Here is a 20,094-nt window from a genome sequence, read left to right on the forward strand (position 1 = left end):
ATTCCAGGTCATATCTGGTATAAAAAAGTGTGAACAAGCTAAACTTCTTTATAATTGCTTATCATCGTTGGAATTAGTAATTCATCTGTGTAGCAGATTAGTGTCTGTTCTCCCTTCCTCAGTAAGCTCCCTGAGGACAGGGAAGAGTTTGATTTGTATAGAATCCCCAGAACAGAATTATAGTGTCCCCTAGCTCAAAGTGAGTCGTTAAATATTTATTAAATAAGTGATGAAAGAAATACAATCTGAAAAGCACTTCAAAGCAGATTGTTTGAGATGGCAAATTACTTCTATTGAGGCACATTTATGTAAATACGAGGCACATTTATGTAAATACATGCTATTTACAATAAAACACTTACTTTACTGTTGCTTAGAGAGAACATATTGCAAATGGAGGGAAACCATAAAATGAGAAGGTTAATGAATTATTTTTAATGAAAAGTTAATAGTAAGGAAATATGCTGCACACCCTGAATAAAGAGTTCTTACAGACTGGATGGTTTGCAAGGTCCCAACTGCCCAGGTTTAGATGTTCTGAAGGAGGGATGTGAAAAATGGGCAGAACTATTGCTTCCCAGTCTTGAAGGCACAGCTCACCGTTAGTGGACATCAGAGAAAAATTCCCTTCTGGACCGGGCATCATGTGAAAGAACAAAAAGTCGCATGATGGGGCCATCCAGTCTTTCTCAAGCTACAAGGATGCTCCCAGAAGCAAAAGTGAAACAGTAGCTGGTTTTGTTGCATTTTATTTACTTTCTTCTGTTCTAAAACTGTTGAAAAGTGTGGCTAATTTGGCATTCATTCATATGTATGTAAATGAGGAAGATAAAATTCTCAAAAAATATTATTCAAGCTTTATGGCAAGTTAAAGCAATTAATAGTTTTTTTTTTTTAAAGATTTTATTTATTTGAGAGAGAGGGAGAGAGAGCATGCATGAGGTGGGGGGAGAGGCAGAGAGAGGGAGGGAGAAGCAGGTTCCCCAGTAAGGAGGGAGGGAGCACAATCCCAGGATCCCAGGATCATGACCCCTGCCATAGGCAGATGCTTAACGCAGACGCCTTGTAATTAGTATATTCTTAAGTTCTATCAAGCTCTACTCCCAGGTGCCCTGCAATCAATATTCTTAATTTCTATCAAGCTATACTCCAAGAGACCATGTTTTTTTTTTTTTGTATAAAAGTCAGTCCCCATCCCCCTTCCACCTGTTTTTATCTCTTGCACACACTTTTAGTGCCAATGTTCAACAAAATAAGATTTATTTTTTAATTTTTACATTGTGATCTTCCTTTATCTTTCAGTTATTCTATGGAACATGTAATCATTTTCTATCTTCCTCGCTAAGTTGAATTTATGACTTTCTGTGAGCTAAGTCTACCCCATTCGTCTGTGTGTTAAGCAAATATAAATAATAAGGATGCTGAGTAATAAAGCTCAGATCTTTTTCTGGAGCTTTTAAAGCTGTAGTGTTTCTTTCCTTCGAAAGGTTGTACACTATAAATTACATTACAAGTAAAAATGAATTAAGTGAGACTGAGAGGTCAGAGAAGAAATACAGAGGCGCCAGTTTCTGCGGAGGGTCTTTAATGGATGATACTTTGAGGCTATCAATTTGGAAAGAAAAAAATCAAATAAAAATCCATTTCATACTCATTTTGCAGACTTCATCCTTTTCGTTGTTTTCATACAAGTAACTCTGCCAACGTTTTATTTCATATAAGATCTATGTTGTTCTTCTACTCTGTCCTAATATTATGCAAACAAATTCTAACTCCTTAAAGGCAGATAGAAATTAAACCATTCAAATGCTGTTCATTCAGTAGTTTCAAAATAACAATAAGCAAGGCACTTTCGTCTATGTGTCACCAAACATGCCACTCCTCCTTTATTTTTGCCACTGTTCCTACTTCCACTAACAGAAATCCTAAACGATCAGATAATGAAAACCAAAGAGGTCTTTATGCTTTTTCCAACTTCTTAGTCAAAGCCCATCTCAAGCTATGAACTGCCTTCATCCTTGAGATTGTTTGAAACTTGTTAGTTTAGTTTTTCTTTGGGAAAGTGAGAATAAGTTTTGACCAAAGAGGAAACTGCCACTTGTTGCCTTTTGTGGAGTCTGTTCTTTACTCCATTTAGTGGCAGCTGACAGTGCAGACCTGGGCATATTCCATGCTAGGGAAAGAATCTCCCCCTCCCACCCCCCATAATGATGAACATCCAGCAGAGTTCCTTGAATATAGAAAATGTTCAATGTAAATTTGCCAAAAAAATGGGTTTAATAAAAAAAAAAAAAAGAGTTTTCATTGTTTAAAAATTAATCACTTCCACTCGATTATTGGACTAAGTTTGAAACCCCTTGATAATCAAGCTTTACAAAATAGGTTTAAAGTGTCCCAAGAGAGAAACAGACCATGGCACAGAAAACGTGGTGGCTTCAGGAGAGCTTAGAAAGAGGGACCCGTGCTCAACCAAATTTCACGTGAAGTAACTTGTGTGAGTGACACTTCCAGGCTTCTCCAGAAGAAGAAAGGCCACCGCCCCTAACATTGGTCCATTAGGCTATTGAGGTGATACGGTGTGACTCACTTTGCAAGAAATCTGCTTTTATCTGACCTACATTTGAATCCTGATTGTCTTCATATTTGTCCTTTGCTTTTACTTTTTCCCCTCAATGACTATGGAATTTGCTGTTGATTTCTCTACAGGGGTCCTAGTGTTTAAAGGGTGTGGGAATGAATACATCTTAATCCTAAACAGCTAATTGCCTCTTCCAGTCTGCCTTAATAACAGCGCAAGCTCCCGGCTTCTCCACATTGTCGCTCTAAGAGGCTGCAGAAGGCCACACCACCCGGACGTGCCCTGCGGGTCAGGAACCGCGGGAACGGCCCTCCCTCCCGCCTGCGCTGTGGGCCATCCCCAGGGAGTGGTGACTGCAACGACCAGTCTTCTGTCCCCCGTGCTGAGTGAGAGCACAGACTCCCTTTAAAAGCAAACTTCGCAAACAAGAATAACCTTGAGGAAGACCCTTTATATACGCAGATCGATGCTCGGGAACATTGCCAACCACTTACAACTGCCCTCCGACGTTTCGCAGACATGTGTCACGCCAAAGGGGCCTCCTTCTACCCCGAATCCCTGCTTTGTGCGGCGGGCGCAGTGGGGGCTCACGGATGCGCCGCTGGGGAGATGGGAGACGGGTGTCCCCCGACCTGTCCTGGGTCGAGCGGAGTCGGCGCGGCAGAGGGCTCAGCTCCGCTGCCCGCCGGGGCCGCTCGGTCGCGCCGTGCCCGGAGTCCCTCGGGGCATCCTCCGCTCCGGGGGGCTCCCGGGTGCCGACCCCTCAGCCCCACGCATCTGCCCGCAGCCCTCGGGCGGTCCCCAGCCCCCAGCTCCGAGGCGGCGGAGGCTGCGCTAGCCGTTAATGGCCATCATCCATTTTTAATCAGAAAGATCACAAGAAAGACGGTAAGCGAATCCTAGTCGCAGGTCCACTTAAATAACATTCCCGGGGAAATCCAATCACTTAACACGGAGACACCTACGCGAGCGAGAGCCCCCGCGCCCGCCTGGCGGGGACGAGCGCCGCTGCTCAGCTCCCGGGGCTCGGGGGGCTCGGGGGGCTCGGGGGGGCTCGGGGGCTCGGGGGGCTCGGGGGCTCGGGGCCCCGCGCGGAGCCTTAACCCTTCCAGCCCCGGCGGGCGCGGCGGGCGCGGGCGGGGGCGCGGGCGGGGGCGGGGGCGGGGCGGGGGCAGCGCGGGGCCACGATGCCCTCGGCGGCCGCGCGCGGGCTGCCTCGGCCTCACTGGGCGGCTCCGAGGGCGCGGGGTTAAGGTCGGGAGCTCCCGAGGCCGCCCCGGGGCGAGCCGCCGCCGCCCACGGCAGCCCCGGCGCCTCGGGCTCCTCCTCCCGCCCGAGCGCGGCCGCGGGAGGACGGCTCCGGCCGCAGGTGGCGGAGGCGCGGCGGGCGGCGCGCGGGGCCCGGCGGAGCCCCGGGGAGGGGCCGACGGCCGCGCGGACGGACGGAGCCCCCAGCCCGCGGCCCCGGCTCGGGCTGGGGCTGGGGCTCGGGCTGGGGCTGGGGCTCGGGCTCGGGCTCGGGCTCGGGCGGCGCGGGCCATGTGGGGGCCCGGGGTCAGCGCCGAGGGCCTGCCGGTGGCGCCGCCGCTGCTGCTGCTCCTGCTGCTGGCGCTGGCGGCGCCCTCGCGGGGCGGCGGGGGCTGCGCGGAGCTGGCGTGCGGCGAGCGGGAGCGCTGCTGCGACGCGGCCAACGCCACGGCCGTGCGCTGCTGCAAGCTGCCGCTGCACGCCTTCCTCGACAACGTGGGCTGGTTCGTCCGCAAGCTCTCGGGGCTGCTCATCCTGCTCGTGCTCTTCGCCATCGGCTACTTCCTGCAGCGCATCATCTGCCCCAGCCCGCGCAGGTACCCGCGCGCCCAGGCGCGGCCGGGGCCGCCGGGGGCCGCGGGGCCGCCCGACCGCGGCGACGACGACGACGACTCGCCCGCGCTCCTGCGCGACGAGGCGGCCGCGGGCTCCCAGGACTCGCTGCTGGACAGCGGCGGCGGCGGCGGCGGCCGGGCCCGGGGGGGCGGGCGCGCGGCCCCCGCCTGCGCCTCGGAGCACGAGCTGCGCGTGGTCCCGCCGGGCTTCCTGCAGCTGCCCAGCTACGAGGAGGTCAAGTACCTGCCCACCTACGAGGAGTCCATGCGGCTGCAGCAGCTCAGCCCCGGGGAGGTCGTGCTGCCCGTGTCGGTGCTCGCGGAGCCCGACGGCGCCCAGGGCCGCTTCCCGCGCATCTGAGCGCCCGCGGCCGCCCGAGGACCGCGCGGACTGAGCGGGGCCCGGGGGGGGGGGGGGCAGGACGGCCTCGGACCCCCCCGGTTGGAGCCCCGGGATCTTCAAGTTTCCCTACGTTTCATTCGGTTCAAGGAAACGTGAGGCGCGCGCGCGGCGGGGGCGACGGCCCAGCTGGGGCGCCCCTCGGCCCGAGCCCCCTCGTAAGTGCCTGGTCCCCGAACGGGCGAGCACACGGGCGCCGTGTAGCGCGGCGGGAGAAGGGCTGTGACCTTAGGGATGCGGGGAAAGGGGCGCAGCGCACGCCCCCCCGCCCCCCCCCCCCCCCGGAGCGGAGGGCGACGAGCCTCGGAGACGGCTGCGCGGCGGGGGGAGCAGCGCCCGGCTCGGGCCCAACCCCCTCCCTGGCCCCCCGCATCTTCTCCGCCAAGCAGAGTCACGGCTGACGGCTCACCGCATGGGGAGGGACCCCCGTGGTCCCCAGGGAGGTGCTGCACCTGTTGGAAGACGCGGCACTTAGGCCTATCGAAGACCGCATTCGCCCTAAGAGGTACAGGTGGACTTTTGATTTCTCAATAACCGAGAAGACATTTATATTTAACTTGTCTTTTATTTTTATATTTTTGCCATGTATTGAACGTATCAGGAGTGTATTTGTGCAATTAATGACAAGATAATCGTCTTTTTCTCTCTCTCTTTTTTTTAAAGGCCTTAATGGTCTGGAAATTGTCATTATTGTTTAATAAAATATTGGACATGCTTTCATTTACCACTGGGGGGGGGGAAGGCATGGTCAAACAAGAAAACATGTGGCATAAAACACATGAAGGATATCTTATTTTCACTATTTGAGAAGAATATATTTTATTTTTAGTACTGTGGTATAATATATGACTTTTTGTAATAACTATAGATTGTGTAGCCTAGGTCTTGATTGTATCATTCACCACATAGTTATATGTAGAAATGACTGATACATAGATGCCATACCATGAAGCATGATGTCATGCACTTTCCCCTTTATTTTAAAGTACATTCCACAACAATGATACAAAACAGAAGAACTTGTGACTTCTCTTCAAAGCCATAATTGTGCAAGCAATGTACTCTAGAAGGATTTAGTAAACCTCTCGAAAGAAAAAAAATAAATGTCATTGTATCCGTTTTACCATTCTATGACATGGCCTTTAAGCAAATGGTAATATAAAATACCGTATTGAAATGCATTATGTATAATGTACATATGTGCATTGTCTATGTGCAAGATACACACTGTATACCATATAATTATTACAGTTTATGATTGCCATGAAAGGAAAAGAAAAAGGTTTCTCTGCTTGGGGAAGGATGAGTGTTACATTAAGAACGATTTTACACGTGAACCTCACCTATGTATCTAGAAACATTGTTCTTATGATTGAAAAAGTTTGGCAGTCCTGAGATTATATTAGACGCGATGGATTTAATTAACTTGAGAAGTGATTTAATTGAGAAATTAATTTGAGAAAATGATTTAAACTTTTAAAAGTGAATATAAAAAGCCCGACAGTTCTAAGAAATCTTAAAATGTGTGAATAGTAATAGAAGAGAATGGTTTACTCTAAACTTCTAAAAGATAATGACCCTGTCATTAAAATCATTTGAAGTGTTAGTAAAACATAGAAAAACATTAAAATATTTCTCTGTGCAAATTGTATCAGATGTGTGACTATGTGGCAATGTATTAAAATATGAAATGTGTATCTTTGTTATTTAAAAGCAATTGTAGGTTTTGAATGGCAAAACAATAAGGAAGTGAGCCTTTAAATTGAGAATGGTACAAGATTTAATGAAATTACATCATATTGAATAATTGCATATATTCATGTTATTCAAACACCGTAAATTTTAGTTACATGTGACTGTTAATACCACCCACCAAACAAACAGGAGTATAGCCATAATCTTTTAAATGATTTATCCTTTGAGGGTATACTGTTTTAGACACTTCTTAAAATTCACCCCTATCTGAAACATCAACATAAATATCCAAGTACCAGTATATAAAGTATAGTCTATATGTTGTTGCTATTACTAGCATCTTGAGCTTTGCAACAAAAATCTTGTAAAAATACACTTATAAAGTGTATTTCCTTTGCATCAACTATGGAACATTTCTCTCCCTAAAATGCGGAATGTCTATAATGTAACACTTATGATTCAGTGAAGTTCTACTGAATTTTAAAGTTACAACAAATTTTACACTTGTTTTTTTCCTACACATCACTCAAGCTTTTATGCGCATCTCTCATTTAATAAAAATGAGTTTGACTCTGTTTTTTTTTTCTTCTTTCTTTTTAAAAAAAATTTTTTTTTACTCTGGTTTTTTTCTTGCACTTCATTGATTTACCAAGCACAAGTTTGTGGGGAAAAATTCTTAAAAACTATCCTTGTTATTGATAAGTGAGCATGTTTCATGGTAACACACACACATATATAACACACTATGTTTATACACACAGAACCTATATATTCATAATGCTGGAATATCTGGATAGAAACATTTTTAAAATACTTAAGGGTGGTATCTAGGTGTATCAGTTTTATAAATTTCACCTGGAAGTTAACTATTACCTAGAACTAGTAGGAAACAAATGTAGAAAACATTAATATAGAAAAGTTATTCTCTCACCTAAAAATAATTCATGACGAGATACAGATTTTACTTATTTTCAATATTTTTTATATATAGGTGAGGGCACAGATTATATATATCTCTATAAAATCATCAGTTGCTTAAAAGCATGACTTTTCATATTTTTCAATGATAAATATTATATATGCATACACACATATATAAAATAATCTGTTGCGTAAAAGCAATTTGTTGGTGGTGTTCAATAACAAGGGGAAAATGTCTTCTTGAGATAGAATGATAGTTTCAAGAGGCCATTAATTCAACCATGGAAAATGGCTTTGGCAATTATGCCAAAGGGCATGAGGTGTACTATATAAGGAAAACAAGATTCAATTGTAAAAGCTGAAGGGAATATTAAGGATATGGCCTCAACAGTTTAAAAGGCAGTATGCTAAGTACCTCAATGCTGTACTTGATGTATACAGTTTCAAGTGGAATTAATAAAGGAAAACAGTTCACAGCTGGAGCTTATTACGTAATAAACATGAATACGGTGTTCAGATTTGCAGTGTTCAGATTTAAATAATGTTCTGCATTGATTTCTGTAAAAATTTCATAAACGCAATTTTAATTTCCATATTGAAAGAAACAATAAGTTGTTTTATTTTGAATTAACCACCTTTCCAAAACTGTAAGTTGCGGACAACCAACCAATCAGTAATAGAATATTTGGCAATTAGTATTTGACCTCACCAGTTTACAATTTACTTTTTCATTCTCCTTTCATTAGTTGGTAAAGAATAGTAGGCTAAGGGAAGGTATTTTATCAACAAAGAATGACCTAGTAATCAGCTAATTGTAAGAAATTAAGACATCCTTTCTTCCATAGAGATGGAAAGGATGTCTCTTTTTAAAAATTTTTGCCTGTAAAATAATCAAAAGTCAAATAAAACCAATACTTGGTTGTATTTAAATATATATAGAACCTAATTTTATTTATTTTCTTTTACTTACAGAATTCACTTTTAATTTTATGGCATAAATTATACGATGGAGGACATTTATGCTTGCCATCCAACTGAAGATTATCACTTTTATTTTCCTCTTCAGCTCCTTAGCTAAACACCTTCATTGTCTTGATCTCTTTTAGTTCTTATTTTCTTTCTTTGTATGTTGTTACCTTGCTTTGAATTGTATTAGTTTTCCCTAAAACACATCCCATCTGTCTCCAACTTGTTCTTTTCTGTGCTTTAATTAATCACTCTGGTTATGGCTTGGTGTTTTGAACAAAGTTTCTTCTTTTGGTAAACATTATTTTCCAAAGTGTGCTTTGTTTTCTGTTTGCTTGTGTTGGTTTCTAGTTTTGAGCCAGGTGGTTTTTCCTTTTTATCCACTCAGGGACTGTAAACATATTTCTCGTTCTTAACCATAGAGATTTTCTATCTGAGCGAATGATCACTGAGCAAATGATCGTATCTTTGCAGCTCTCTAGCTAGAATTTTCCTTTTTCTAGATCTCAAACAATAATTCTTGATTTGCCTTTTTATCTTTTTATTTCTTCACTTGAAATTCCTGGAGAGATTTTCAGCACTTTTCTCCCTACCTTTCCCTAAAAATGTGCTCTCTGCTGTATTTATAAGGGCAAAGAATTAGACCCTTGCAACTTAGTAGTGACAGAGACCTTATTTTGTCTTCCAAACCTCAAGTATATTATTTTTCCATTGACTGCTGATCTTTAAGCTTCTAGATTTTTCTCACAGGCATCTTTGTAGTTTCCTCTGTGTCATTTTATCTGAGGAATGGTTAACTGTTCTCCTCTTATTCCTGCTCATAGACGTTCTATTTGTTATACTAGATAGGTGATCATATTCTTCTATCTTTATAGACAAGCCCTTATTTGAGCCTCTAGGCCTCAAGTATAGCTTGATTTTCTACTGATCACTGTATCTTTGACATTCTTATGAATTTTTGCATGGGCTCCTCCTCAACTCCTGTGTATTGTACCACTGTTTTACTGGGTACACTAGATGGCACCTCTAACTTTACGTTTCTTTTATTCTTACTTCTAGATGAACTTGAAGAATTCCGTAGTGTATTGTTTAAAATTTTATCTGAGGAACTGTGAGTAGTTTTATCTTCTGCCTCTTTGTTGGCTACATTTATTTCATCATAGAAAGAATTGGAATCCTCCAGATTTATACCTCTTTTATTTTGGTTGGTGGGAGTTTTGTCTTCTGTATTGACACAAGATTTTACCAGATAAAAATTAATTTTTATTGTTTTCCTGGGTCTTAAAAATATCTTTTCTTCATTTGTAGGTTTAGCTTTTTTCAAACTGTTCATTGGCTTGTCCCATTTCTCCATGTGCATAACCCCTGCTGAACTTGCTGAGTGATCGGATCCCTATAGATCTATACCAGTTTACCTCTTCCTCTAATGTCACAGTCTCTCTCTTTTTCCATTGTCCATCTTCTGAGTTTTTCTCTTGGAAGCTCTTCACAGTAATCTTTTCATTTTTTCTTTATTTGAGATTTTTCTGTTGATAGAAGCAGTGAGACTCCTGAGTCCTAGATTAGTTCGGTATTTGTGTCTGTGATATAGGGACAGTGCTGACTCAGCTCTGCTTGCAAATCAAGCTCATATTTCTTTACATTCATTTCTGCACATTATCTGTTGGACTAGGGAAATGTTTAGATTCTTGAAACTTGTATTTTTTAGAGTAGATCTTGTTCTTTGACTACCTCTATTTTGCATGTTCTTAGGCCACACCTCTTCAGGTTCAGAGGCATTAATTTTGGATTATATTCACAAGGACTACAAGAGTTTTCTTGACTGAAATCTCCTGGCCTATCCTTATTTTTGTTCACTGAGTCAAACATTTCTTCAAATCCACTCTAGTCAACTTCCAAATATCATGTCTTTTGTTTGAAGTCTTCAAATGAATTTTTCTTTTTTCCGGATGGTTTCAACAAAGTGCTAATAACTGCTGATTCTGGGTTTTCTTTTGGTGTTTTAAAAAAAATTGGGGGGCAGCCCAGGTGGCTCAGCGGTTTAGTGCAGCCTTCAGCCCAGGGTGTGATCCTGGGAGACCCGGGATCAAGTCCCACATCAAGATCCCTGCATGGAGCCTGCTTCTCCCTCTGCCTGTGTCTCTGCCCCTCTTTCTCTCTCTGTGTGTGTTTCTCATGAATAAATAAATAACATCTTTAAAAAAATAAAAAAGATTAAAAACATAAAAAATAAAAAAAATTTTTGCAAGGTCATCTACATTTTCTTTTGATTGAAAAATATGTACATTCTGTATATGGTATTTTTTCTATTACTTGGTTTTCTGAGTAGTATTTTTCACATATTTTATTATAAATATTTTAGGTTTTTCTTGTAATTTCTGTGATGTATCTTGATCCTTACTAAGTAAGGATGTGAGTAAGCTTTTAAAATTTGGAGTTGCTATACGTATTGTAACGTCTGCCAGATTTTCTCCTGGATGCGCCTTAGCAGTTTTCCTAAGTTTTTTTTCATGCCTCTAGGGTTTTCTGTCAATTCCCATCTCTGCTTTGGAGGTGTCTGAGGTTCTTGACACTTGTCAAGTTCTTTTGCTAGGTGTTTTGTCTGTTGATGCCTGTTAGGTCTTCTCTGGGTTCAGTCTTTCCCACATAAGTTTTCAGAAGTTTCCTGATTATTGTCAGTTCAGCAGATTCACATTTCTCCCTGGGAGCTGTCCTGAGCTGCTGCTTGATTGCCTTGTATTCTGGACTCCACCATTTGCTGTGTAGTTTTCATAAGGAAGGCCCTAGCTTCCTGTTGAATCTTCTACTGGGTCCAGTTATCTGTAGGCATTCCAAGCTGTCTGTATACCTGTGAGTGAGGTTTTCACCTTTTCTACATTTCCACTTGGGAGTTAGGGAATCGATGTTACTTTCTGGTTGTAGTGCTTGCTTTGGGTGTTTCTGTAAGCTCTTTGATGCCTTTGGATCCTCTACAGACTCTACATTTTCCTCATTGTCCCCAGCCGTCTCCTGAGTATTCTTACATTTTCTCATCATTCTGGTTTGTGCTTTGGACTGTTCTCAGCTTTTTTTGTGGACATCACAACCATTTATTTATTTCTCTGGTTCTGTTGGTGTTTGCAGGAATTCTTTGATACCTGCCAGGTCTTCCAAGAGCTCTGGTTTTACTTTAGGTGTTTTCAACAGCCTCCTGATGATGCCTGTTAGAATTTCTACTGGTTCTGGATTCTGCTTTCAAGTGTTCCTAAGCTTTTTGTGAACATTATCATCATTTGTTTGTTCCTCTGGATTTACAGGAGCTCTCTGATGGCTGCCAGGTCCTCCATGGGTTCTGGTTTTATTTTACGTGCTCTCAGCATTCCTGTGAGAATTCTTAATTTTTACTGAGTCTGGCTTGTGTTTTGGCATACTCCTGAAACTTAATCCCATTTATTTGTTCCTGTTTCTTTTAGTGGGAGCTCTCTGATACCAGTCAAGTCTTCCACAGGTTCTGCCTTTTTCTTAGTTTTCTTTCAGCAGTCCCTTGAGTCTGAAAGTTTCTACAGGTTCTGGATTCTGTTTGGGGGTGCTCCTAAGCTTTTTGTGGGATACTTCATTTTATTTTAGTCTTTTTAAAATTAATAATTTTGTAAGTTAATTCCTGAAACTTGTAGTACTGTGTGTGAGTTCTGGCAATTCGCTTTATACCTTAAATATAATTTCTAGTTCTGATTTAAGATTTGGCAGCAATTTCCATTGTAACCGTCTTTCCAAAGAGTAAAATATAAATGTGCACTATTTTAGACGTAAGCTTGGCTGTTGCTGTGGAAGGTGGCACTCTTCACTTGCTACCATGATAATTATAACAATGATAACTATAATTCCTCGAATGCTTGCATATGCCAGGCACTGAACTAGGCATCTTACATTTAAAATTCATAACGGGAGGAGCTAAGGATTATTTTTTTAAAAGATTTTCTTTATTTATTTGAGAGAGTGCAAGAGCAAGCAGAGGGAGGAGCAAAGGGAGAGGGAGAGAATGAATCCTAAGCAGGTTCTGCAAAGTGTGGAGCCTGACCTTCAGCTTGATATTAAGACCCTGAGATCATGACCTGAGCCAAAATCAAGAGTCAGATGCCCAACCAACTGAGCCACCCAGGTGCCCCAAAAGGAACTAAGGATTATTAACCCCATTTTAAGATGAGAAAAAGTGCAGACAGGGAGGCTGAGTAGTGTACCCAAAGTCACATGGGTGATAAGTAGAAGATCTAGAAAGCATATCCAGCTTGTTTGACTCCAGAGCTGGTACGCTTAACCACTAAACTTTCAACATGCAACAGATTTAACCTCACAGAATATCTTATCATTGGAGCTGTGGATGTAGCTCCATAGCATCACATTAGAATCACTTTTTTTTTTTTCACAAGAAAAATAAGGTAGCTATTATTTGTTACTTGCTGTTTATTTTTTAAAATATTTTATTTATTTATTTATTTATTCATGAGATACATAGAGAGAGAGAGGCAGAGACACAGGCAGAGGGAAAAGCAGGCTCCATGCAGGGAGCCTGACATGGGACTTGATCCCAGGTCTCCAGGATCAGGCCCTGGACCGAAGGTGGCGCTAAACCACTGAGCCACCCGGGCTGCCCGTTATTTGCTGTTTAAAGGAACTATTATTAAAAATATAATAGAATTTGGCCAGAAGTCTTTAATGACTCAAAAACTATTTGTGGAAATGCAGAAATTTTTTTTTATAAAACCTGAAATGGTTAACAAAAACAACACAATTTTTTTTTTTTTTTTTTTTTTTTTGCATTTCATTCAGCCAATTCTTTCAACACCAATTATGTCTCCTTCCTGGGTCTGACTTCATTAACTTTAAAAATTGAAAAACATTGCTTTAAAAAAGCTGGTAAATTTTGTCCAACATCTTAAAAAACAGTGGCTTTTGTATACTCAGCATAGAGACCAAGAACTGTAGTGTCTAACACTATCACTAAATCCTCAGTGGCAGCTAATATAGAAATAGGGACAAAATAGCTTCCTAAATTAAGATTCTATTTATATTCTTTTGGTAGAATATGTGTGTTTATTAAAACTTTATATCGAATAACATAATGATTTAGAGTTAGACTGCCCAAGTGAATCTCTAGACTCTAGATTTACTAGTTAAGACCTTAAGCAAGTTGTTTAACTTCTCTAAGGCTATTTTCTCTTCTGCAAAGTGGGAAGAGTATGTACTTCGGCTGGGCATAATATCAAGGTATGAATAGGAAGCACTTAACATTGTGGCTGGGACATAAAAATGTATCTCAAGTGCCAGTGTACATACATTGGTCAACACTGGGTTCTTGGTATGAAATTCAGATAAATTTGTGGAAATTCAAAAACTTTACCAGTTAATCATGGACATTAATGATTCAAATTAAGAGTAGAAACACTTTTATAAAAAACAAAAAAATCGTCAGCTGGTTTCAATTGAGGTGATACACTCCGGGTTAAAGCTGGGGTAGGAAAGGAAAACTTGGATTTGGACAAACAAGGAGGGTATAGGAGTGGCAGACTAAATAAAATGGGAAGGGTTGAGAGTGTGGATATCTTGATGTCAAGGAGCAAGTGGAGTGGGAGACAGGTAAGAAGTGATAGAAAGCTAGGCCAGTAAAGTAGGAGATTGGAATCCTGGATCTTGAGAAGCTGTGGGTGAGGACAAAGTGGAAGCATTGGTCTTGGAAGTGGGTCCTGGAGAGTGGACATGAGGGTGTTAGGAGTAGAGGAGGGTACGGGTTTCTGGGGGAATAAAAAGACAGGTAGAGAAAAGCAAGTCAATGAGAGTAAACACAGCCCAATGGACATTGAAACCGACCTCAGGTATAGTAGAACTGAGTCTGATATAAAAGTGTTTATATAGACATTCCTCATTTTTAACCTGAAGAAGAGAAAGCCAAGGAATACAACTGTCATGAAATACTTAAAAGGCAAGTTAATAGGAGTTAATCGTTTTTTTTTTTTTTTAAACAGGGCTCCAGAAGGTAGAACCTAAAGGTTAAAAAAAAAAAAAAATCAAACTATGAATACACTGATTTTCCCATAATCTATCCACTCATCCATGTACTATTCATTGAGCCGCCCACCAAAAAAACAGATTTGGGGTCATTTGTCAAAAAGGACACACACAAAACAAGATCCTCCAAAAATAAATGAAGGAACCAAGGCAAAGCTGCAAAAAAATGAGGTCATACCTTGGTTCTGAGCTTTATGGCAGGAAATACAAAGAAGAGTTCAATTAAAGGATGTGGTGTTTAAGTAAAAACCAGGTCAGGTGCTTGAGAGAAACACAGATCTTCCTGGTACTGAAATTTGGAAGAAGTTTCTCCTGGAAGAAACTTCTATAGAAAGAAAACACTATAGGGGCACCTGGTTGCTCAGTCAGAATATGGGACTCGATGTGGGGGGTCATAAGTTCACAGTGAGTGTAGAGCTTAGTTAAGAAAAAAAAAGACACTGTAATGTCAAGAATAAAATATTCAACCATTTTTACACTAAATATGTTCCATAGGGTTTATAAACATTAGATCCTCAGTATAGGTATAATATTATAGCTTAGTACAATTTTTCAAGGAGCCTAAATAATGCAGTACAGTAATTCTTAACTCCTAATCCTTTGGTCCAATCCCAAAATAGGTTATATTCTAGAGGAATGGATGACTATATAACTTTCAAATATTTCACCATAAATGTTATTTCCCTAAAGTGTTTTTTTAAAAAGATTTTATTTATTTATTCATGAAACACACACAGAGAGAAGCAGAGACATAGGCAGAGGAAGAAGCAGGCTCCAAACAGGGAGCCCAATGTGGCACTCGATCCTGGGACTCCAGGATCATGCCCTGAGCTGAAGGCAGGAGCTCAACCACTGAGCTATCTGGTGTCCCTCCCTAAAGTGTTTTAAAAGCCATTTTGTTGCTTTTTTTTAATGACAAAAATGATATTTAGACATACACATTGACCCTACAGACTCCACCAAAAAAACTGTTGGAACTGATAAATTCAGTAAAGTTGCAAGGCAGAAGATCAATATATAAAAATTATATGCACTAATAACAGACTACCAGAGAAATTAAGAAAACAGTCTCATAATTGAATCAAAAGAATAAAATAGAAATAAATTTAACCATAGAAGTGAAATATCTATACACTGAAAACTATAAGACATTGATGGAAGAAATTGAAAAAGACACAAATAAATGAAATGATAGTCTGTGCTCATAGATTGGAAGAATTAATATTATTAAAATGTTAATTTTACCAAAGCAATGATTCGATGCAATTCCTATGAAATTCTAATGTCATTTTCACAGAAATAGGACAAAAAAATCCTAAAATTTTTATGGAACCACAGAAGACCTAAATAGCAAAAACAGTCTTAAGAAAGAAGAACAGGGATGCCTGGGTGGCTCAGTGGTTGAGCATCTGCCTTTGGCTCGGGGAGTGATCCTGGGGTCCCGGGATCAAGTCCCGCATCGGGCTCCCCATAGGGAGCCTGCTTCTCCCTCTGCCTGTGTCTCCGCCTCTCTCTCTCTCTCTCTCTTTGTGTCTCTCATGAATAAATAAAATCTTTAAAAAAAAAAGAAAAAAGAAAGAAAGAACAACAAAGCTGGAGGTATCACACTTCCTGATTTCAAACTATATTATAATAATAATCAAAACAGCATGGTATTGGCATAAAAACAGACACATAGATCAATGCAACAAAATAGCCCAGAATAAAGCCATTAATTTATGACAAAGGAGCCAAAAATGTGCAATGGAGAAGGGCAGTCCCTTCAATAAAGGGTGTTGGGAAAACTGGACACATGCTACATGCAAAAGAATGAAACTGGACCACTATATTATAGCATACACAAATATAACTCCTATGGATTAAAGACTTGAACATACAACCTGAAACCATAAAACTTTTGGAAGAAAACACAGAGGTTAAACACCTAGACAGATTTAAGCAATGATATTTTTGGATCTGACACCAAAAGCAAAGTCAACAAAAGCAAAAATCAACAAGTAGAACTACATCAAACTAAAAAGCTTCTTTCTGTACAGCAAAGAAAAACAATAAAATGAAAAGGCAACCTACAGAATGGGAAAAAAATATTGGCAAATCATATATCTGCTGAGGAGTTAATATCCAAAACATAAAAAGAACTCATACTAGTCAATAGAAAAATAATTCTATTTTAAAAATGGGCAGAGGACTTGAATAGACATTTTTCCAAAGAAGGCTTACAAACAGCCAGGAGGTACCTGAAAAGGTGCTCAAGATCACTAATCATCAGGGAAATGCAAATCAAAACCATGAGATATCACCTCACACCTGTTAGAATACCTATTATCAAAATGACAAGAAATAAGAAGTGTTGGTGAGGAGCAGAAAAAAGGGAACACTTGAGCACTCATAGGAATGTAAATTGGTGCAGCCACTGCGGAAAACAGTATGGAGTCTCCTCAAAAAAATAAAAATAGAACAACCATATGATCAATTCCACTTAAGGGTATTTATCCAAGGGAAATGAAATCACTATTTTGAAAAAATATCTTCACTCCCATGTTCATTGCAGCTTTATTTATAATAACCAAGACATGGAAACAACAGATGGATGGATGAGGAAATTGGGATATATATATATATATATATTTGATATATATATACACATATATATGATGGAATATTAATCAGTTACAAAGAAGAAGGAAATGCTACCATTTGTGATGGTACGGATAGACCTTTAGGGCATTATGCTAAATGAAATAGATGAGACAAAGATGAATACTGTATGATCTCACTTATATGCAAACCTAAAAAAACCAAACTCATAAATAAGGAGAACAAAGTGGTGGTGGTCAGAGTTGAGGGGAGATGAAATGGGTAAAGTTGGTCAAAGGATACAAACTTCCAGTTATAAGATAAATAAGTCCTGATAATCTAAGGTACAGCATGGTGGCTATAGTTCATAACAGTGCATTGTATATTTGGAAGTTGCCAAGAGAGTAGATCTTAAAAATTTTCATTGAGAGAAAAATTTTTTTTTTAGCTATGTATGGTGATGGAGGTTAACTAGACCAATTGTGGTGATCGGTTCACAACATTTTATGTCAATTATATCTCAATTAAAAAAACAAAAAACAAAACGCTTCCAAAGAAGCAGTGGGCCAGGTTGTTGAGGCTTAAGACTCCAGATCCACTGCTTACTAGGGCTGTGATTTCAATTGAATTGTTTAACTTCTTTGTACCTCAATTTCTTCTTTTGAAAAGGAAGCTAGAGTAGTACGTCAGAGGGTGAAACTCTTAGAGCTTCACACCCAGTAAAATTTACCAAAGAGGGGATTGCGTTATCCCTGCAAATGGATTTGAAAAACAAAGGGTCAAAGCTGACTTTGATGCAATGAAGGAGTTTTCTGTGTTGAGCTTTGAGGAATTCCAGAATTTGCCAGAAGCAGACTTTCAGTACTCACCAAAGTCTTAAAATATACATAACTTTGATTCAGCAGTTCCCCGCCTGAGAATCTATCCCCTGGAAATAATCAAGGTCCTATGCAAAGATCTGATTACAAGAGATACCCTTTGAAGCACTGCTCTAATGGTGAAGAATTGAAAACTCCCTAATTATCCAAGAGTAGGACACTGATTAAATAAATTCTGCTCCATCATACAAAGACATTCTGCAGCTTTTTAAAAAAAAGATTTATTTATCCCAGTGAGAGAGAGTACAGGGGGAGGGACGGAGGAAGAGGGAGAGAGAAAACCAAATAGACTCCATGCTGAGCTCAAAGCCTGATGCTGGGGGCTTGACATCAGACCTGAACTAAAACCAAGAGTCAGAAGCTTAACCCACTGTGCCACACAGGGACCCCCATCCTGCAACTTTTAAAATGAAGTGCCCAATCACCCAGTCACCCCATCCCTCCACCCGCCTCCCCTTCTGCTACTCCTTGTTCGTTTCCCAGAGTTAGGAGTCTCTCATGTTTTGTCACCCTCTCTAATTTTCCCACTCATTTTCCCTTCTTTCCCCTATAATCCCTTTCACTATTTATTATATTCCCCGTATGAGTGAAGCCATACAATTGTCCTTCTCCACTTGATGGGATGAGCACTGGGTATTATACTATATGTTGGCAAATCGAACTTCAATTTAAAAATAAATAAAGTGAAGTGCTAAGACATCTAAAAATATGGAAAAATGTCCATGATAAAATGTCATTAAATAAAAGAACCAGTAATATAATATATTACAAATAGACACACACGCAGACACATGGGAAAATTTTCTTGAGCAGCCCAAGTGGCTCAGCGGTTTAGCGCCACCTTCAGCCCAAGGCATGATCCTGGAGACCCAGGATCAAGTCCCACATCGGGCTTCCTGCATGGAGCCTGCTTCTCCCTCTGCCTGTGTCTCTGCCTCTCTCTGTCTCTGTGTCTCTCGTGAATTAATAATAAAGACTTAAAAAAATTTTTCTTTTAAAACCTATATTCTATGCCACTACACTGAGATATTCCAACAAATGTATAGGATCTTTCATTCTTGTTTTGTTTAAATTTTCAATTACTCGGGTAATAACAAATATATCTTCCTTTAAAAAAAGAAAACATTACAACAAAATCCCCTCTAACACTCTTACCCTCAGTCCCTGGCCATTTCTTCAACTTGAGGTTTAACCACGGTGGGGTGGTTATATACATAATATTCTCTATATATTTTTCCTACATGGATGTATTCATAGTAAATATATATTTTGTACCTACGGTTTTTGTTTCTATGCAATCTTATCATATGTGTAGCTTCATGTGACCACCACCACAATCAAGATTCAGAATCTTTCCATTTTAACAGAGCTTCTCATGCCACCCTCTATAGTCTTATAACCACATGTACCCCCTCCAATTAATTCTTAACCCCTGGCATCCACTAGTCTGTTTTCCAATTCTATATTTTGTTATTTTAAGAACATTATATAAATGGACTTGTACAGTAAATAACTTTTTGAGATTGGTGGGCATAATTCCCTAGAGATCTACTCAAGTTGTCGTGTGAAGCAATAGTTTTAACTACTGAATAGTATTTCATGATATGGATGTACCACAATTTTTAAACCATTCACTGCATTCACCAGTGCGAAGATCGAAACATCTTTGCATTGTTTTCAGTTCTTGGCTATTATGAATTCTGCTACTAGGAACATCTGTGTACAGCTTTTTGCATGAACTTGTTTTCATTTCTCTCGGATAAACACCCAAGACTGTAATTGCTGGGTTATGTGGTATGTGCACGTTTAGTCTCGCAAGAAACTGCCAGTACTTCTGTTAGTGGCTGTAACATTTTACCTACCAGCAATATATGAGTGATCCAGTTTCTCTGCATCCTTGCCAACATTTGGATTATCACCAGTTTTTGTTTTTGTTTTTAACCATTTTGATTTCTGGAGTTTCAATTAGCATTTTCCTAACGGCTAAGATGTTGAACACCTTTTCATGGGCCTAATTTGCCATCTGTATATCCTTTTTGGTAAAATGTCTTTCATGTCTTTTGCCCATTTTCTAATTGAATCCTTTGTTTTTTTACATTTAGATTTGAGAGTTCTTAGATTTCAGACTCTGGTGCAAGTCCTTTGTCAGATATGTGGTTTGCATACTTTCTTTTA

The 20,094-nt window shown here is 40.6% G+C and overlaps 1 protein-coding gene across 3 annotated transcripts in view; it reads left to right on the forward strand.

Annotated features, from left to right (window-relative positions):
- Window positions 1-4,117: 4,117 nt before the first annotated feature.
- The window catches only part of C34H3orf80 (chromosome 34 C3orf80 homolog), a 57,269-nt gene continuing 41,292 nt past the window's right edge, over window positions 4,118-20,094 (forward strand). For all 3 annotated transcript variants that reach the window (XM_049105831.1, XM_049105830.1, XM_035710267.2), the window contains exon 1: window positions 4,118-5,345. In XM_049105831.1, the coding sequence (XP_048961788.1) occupies window positions 4,118-4,801 (684 nt within the window). In that variant the 3' untranslated portion in view covers window positions 4,802-5,345. The remainder of the gene's footprint in view (window positions 5,346-20,094) is intronic.

The sequence above is a fragment of the Canis lupus genome, chromosome 34 (assembly GCF_003254725.2).
Source record: "Canis lupus dingo isolate Sandy chromosome 34, ASM325472v2, whole genome shotgun sequence".
In the NCBI taxonomy this organism is placed as follows: Eukaryota; Metazoa; Chordata; class Mammalia; order Carnivora; family Canidae; genus Canis; species Canis lupus.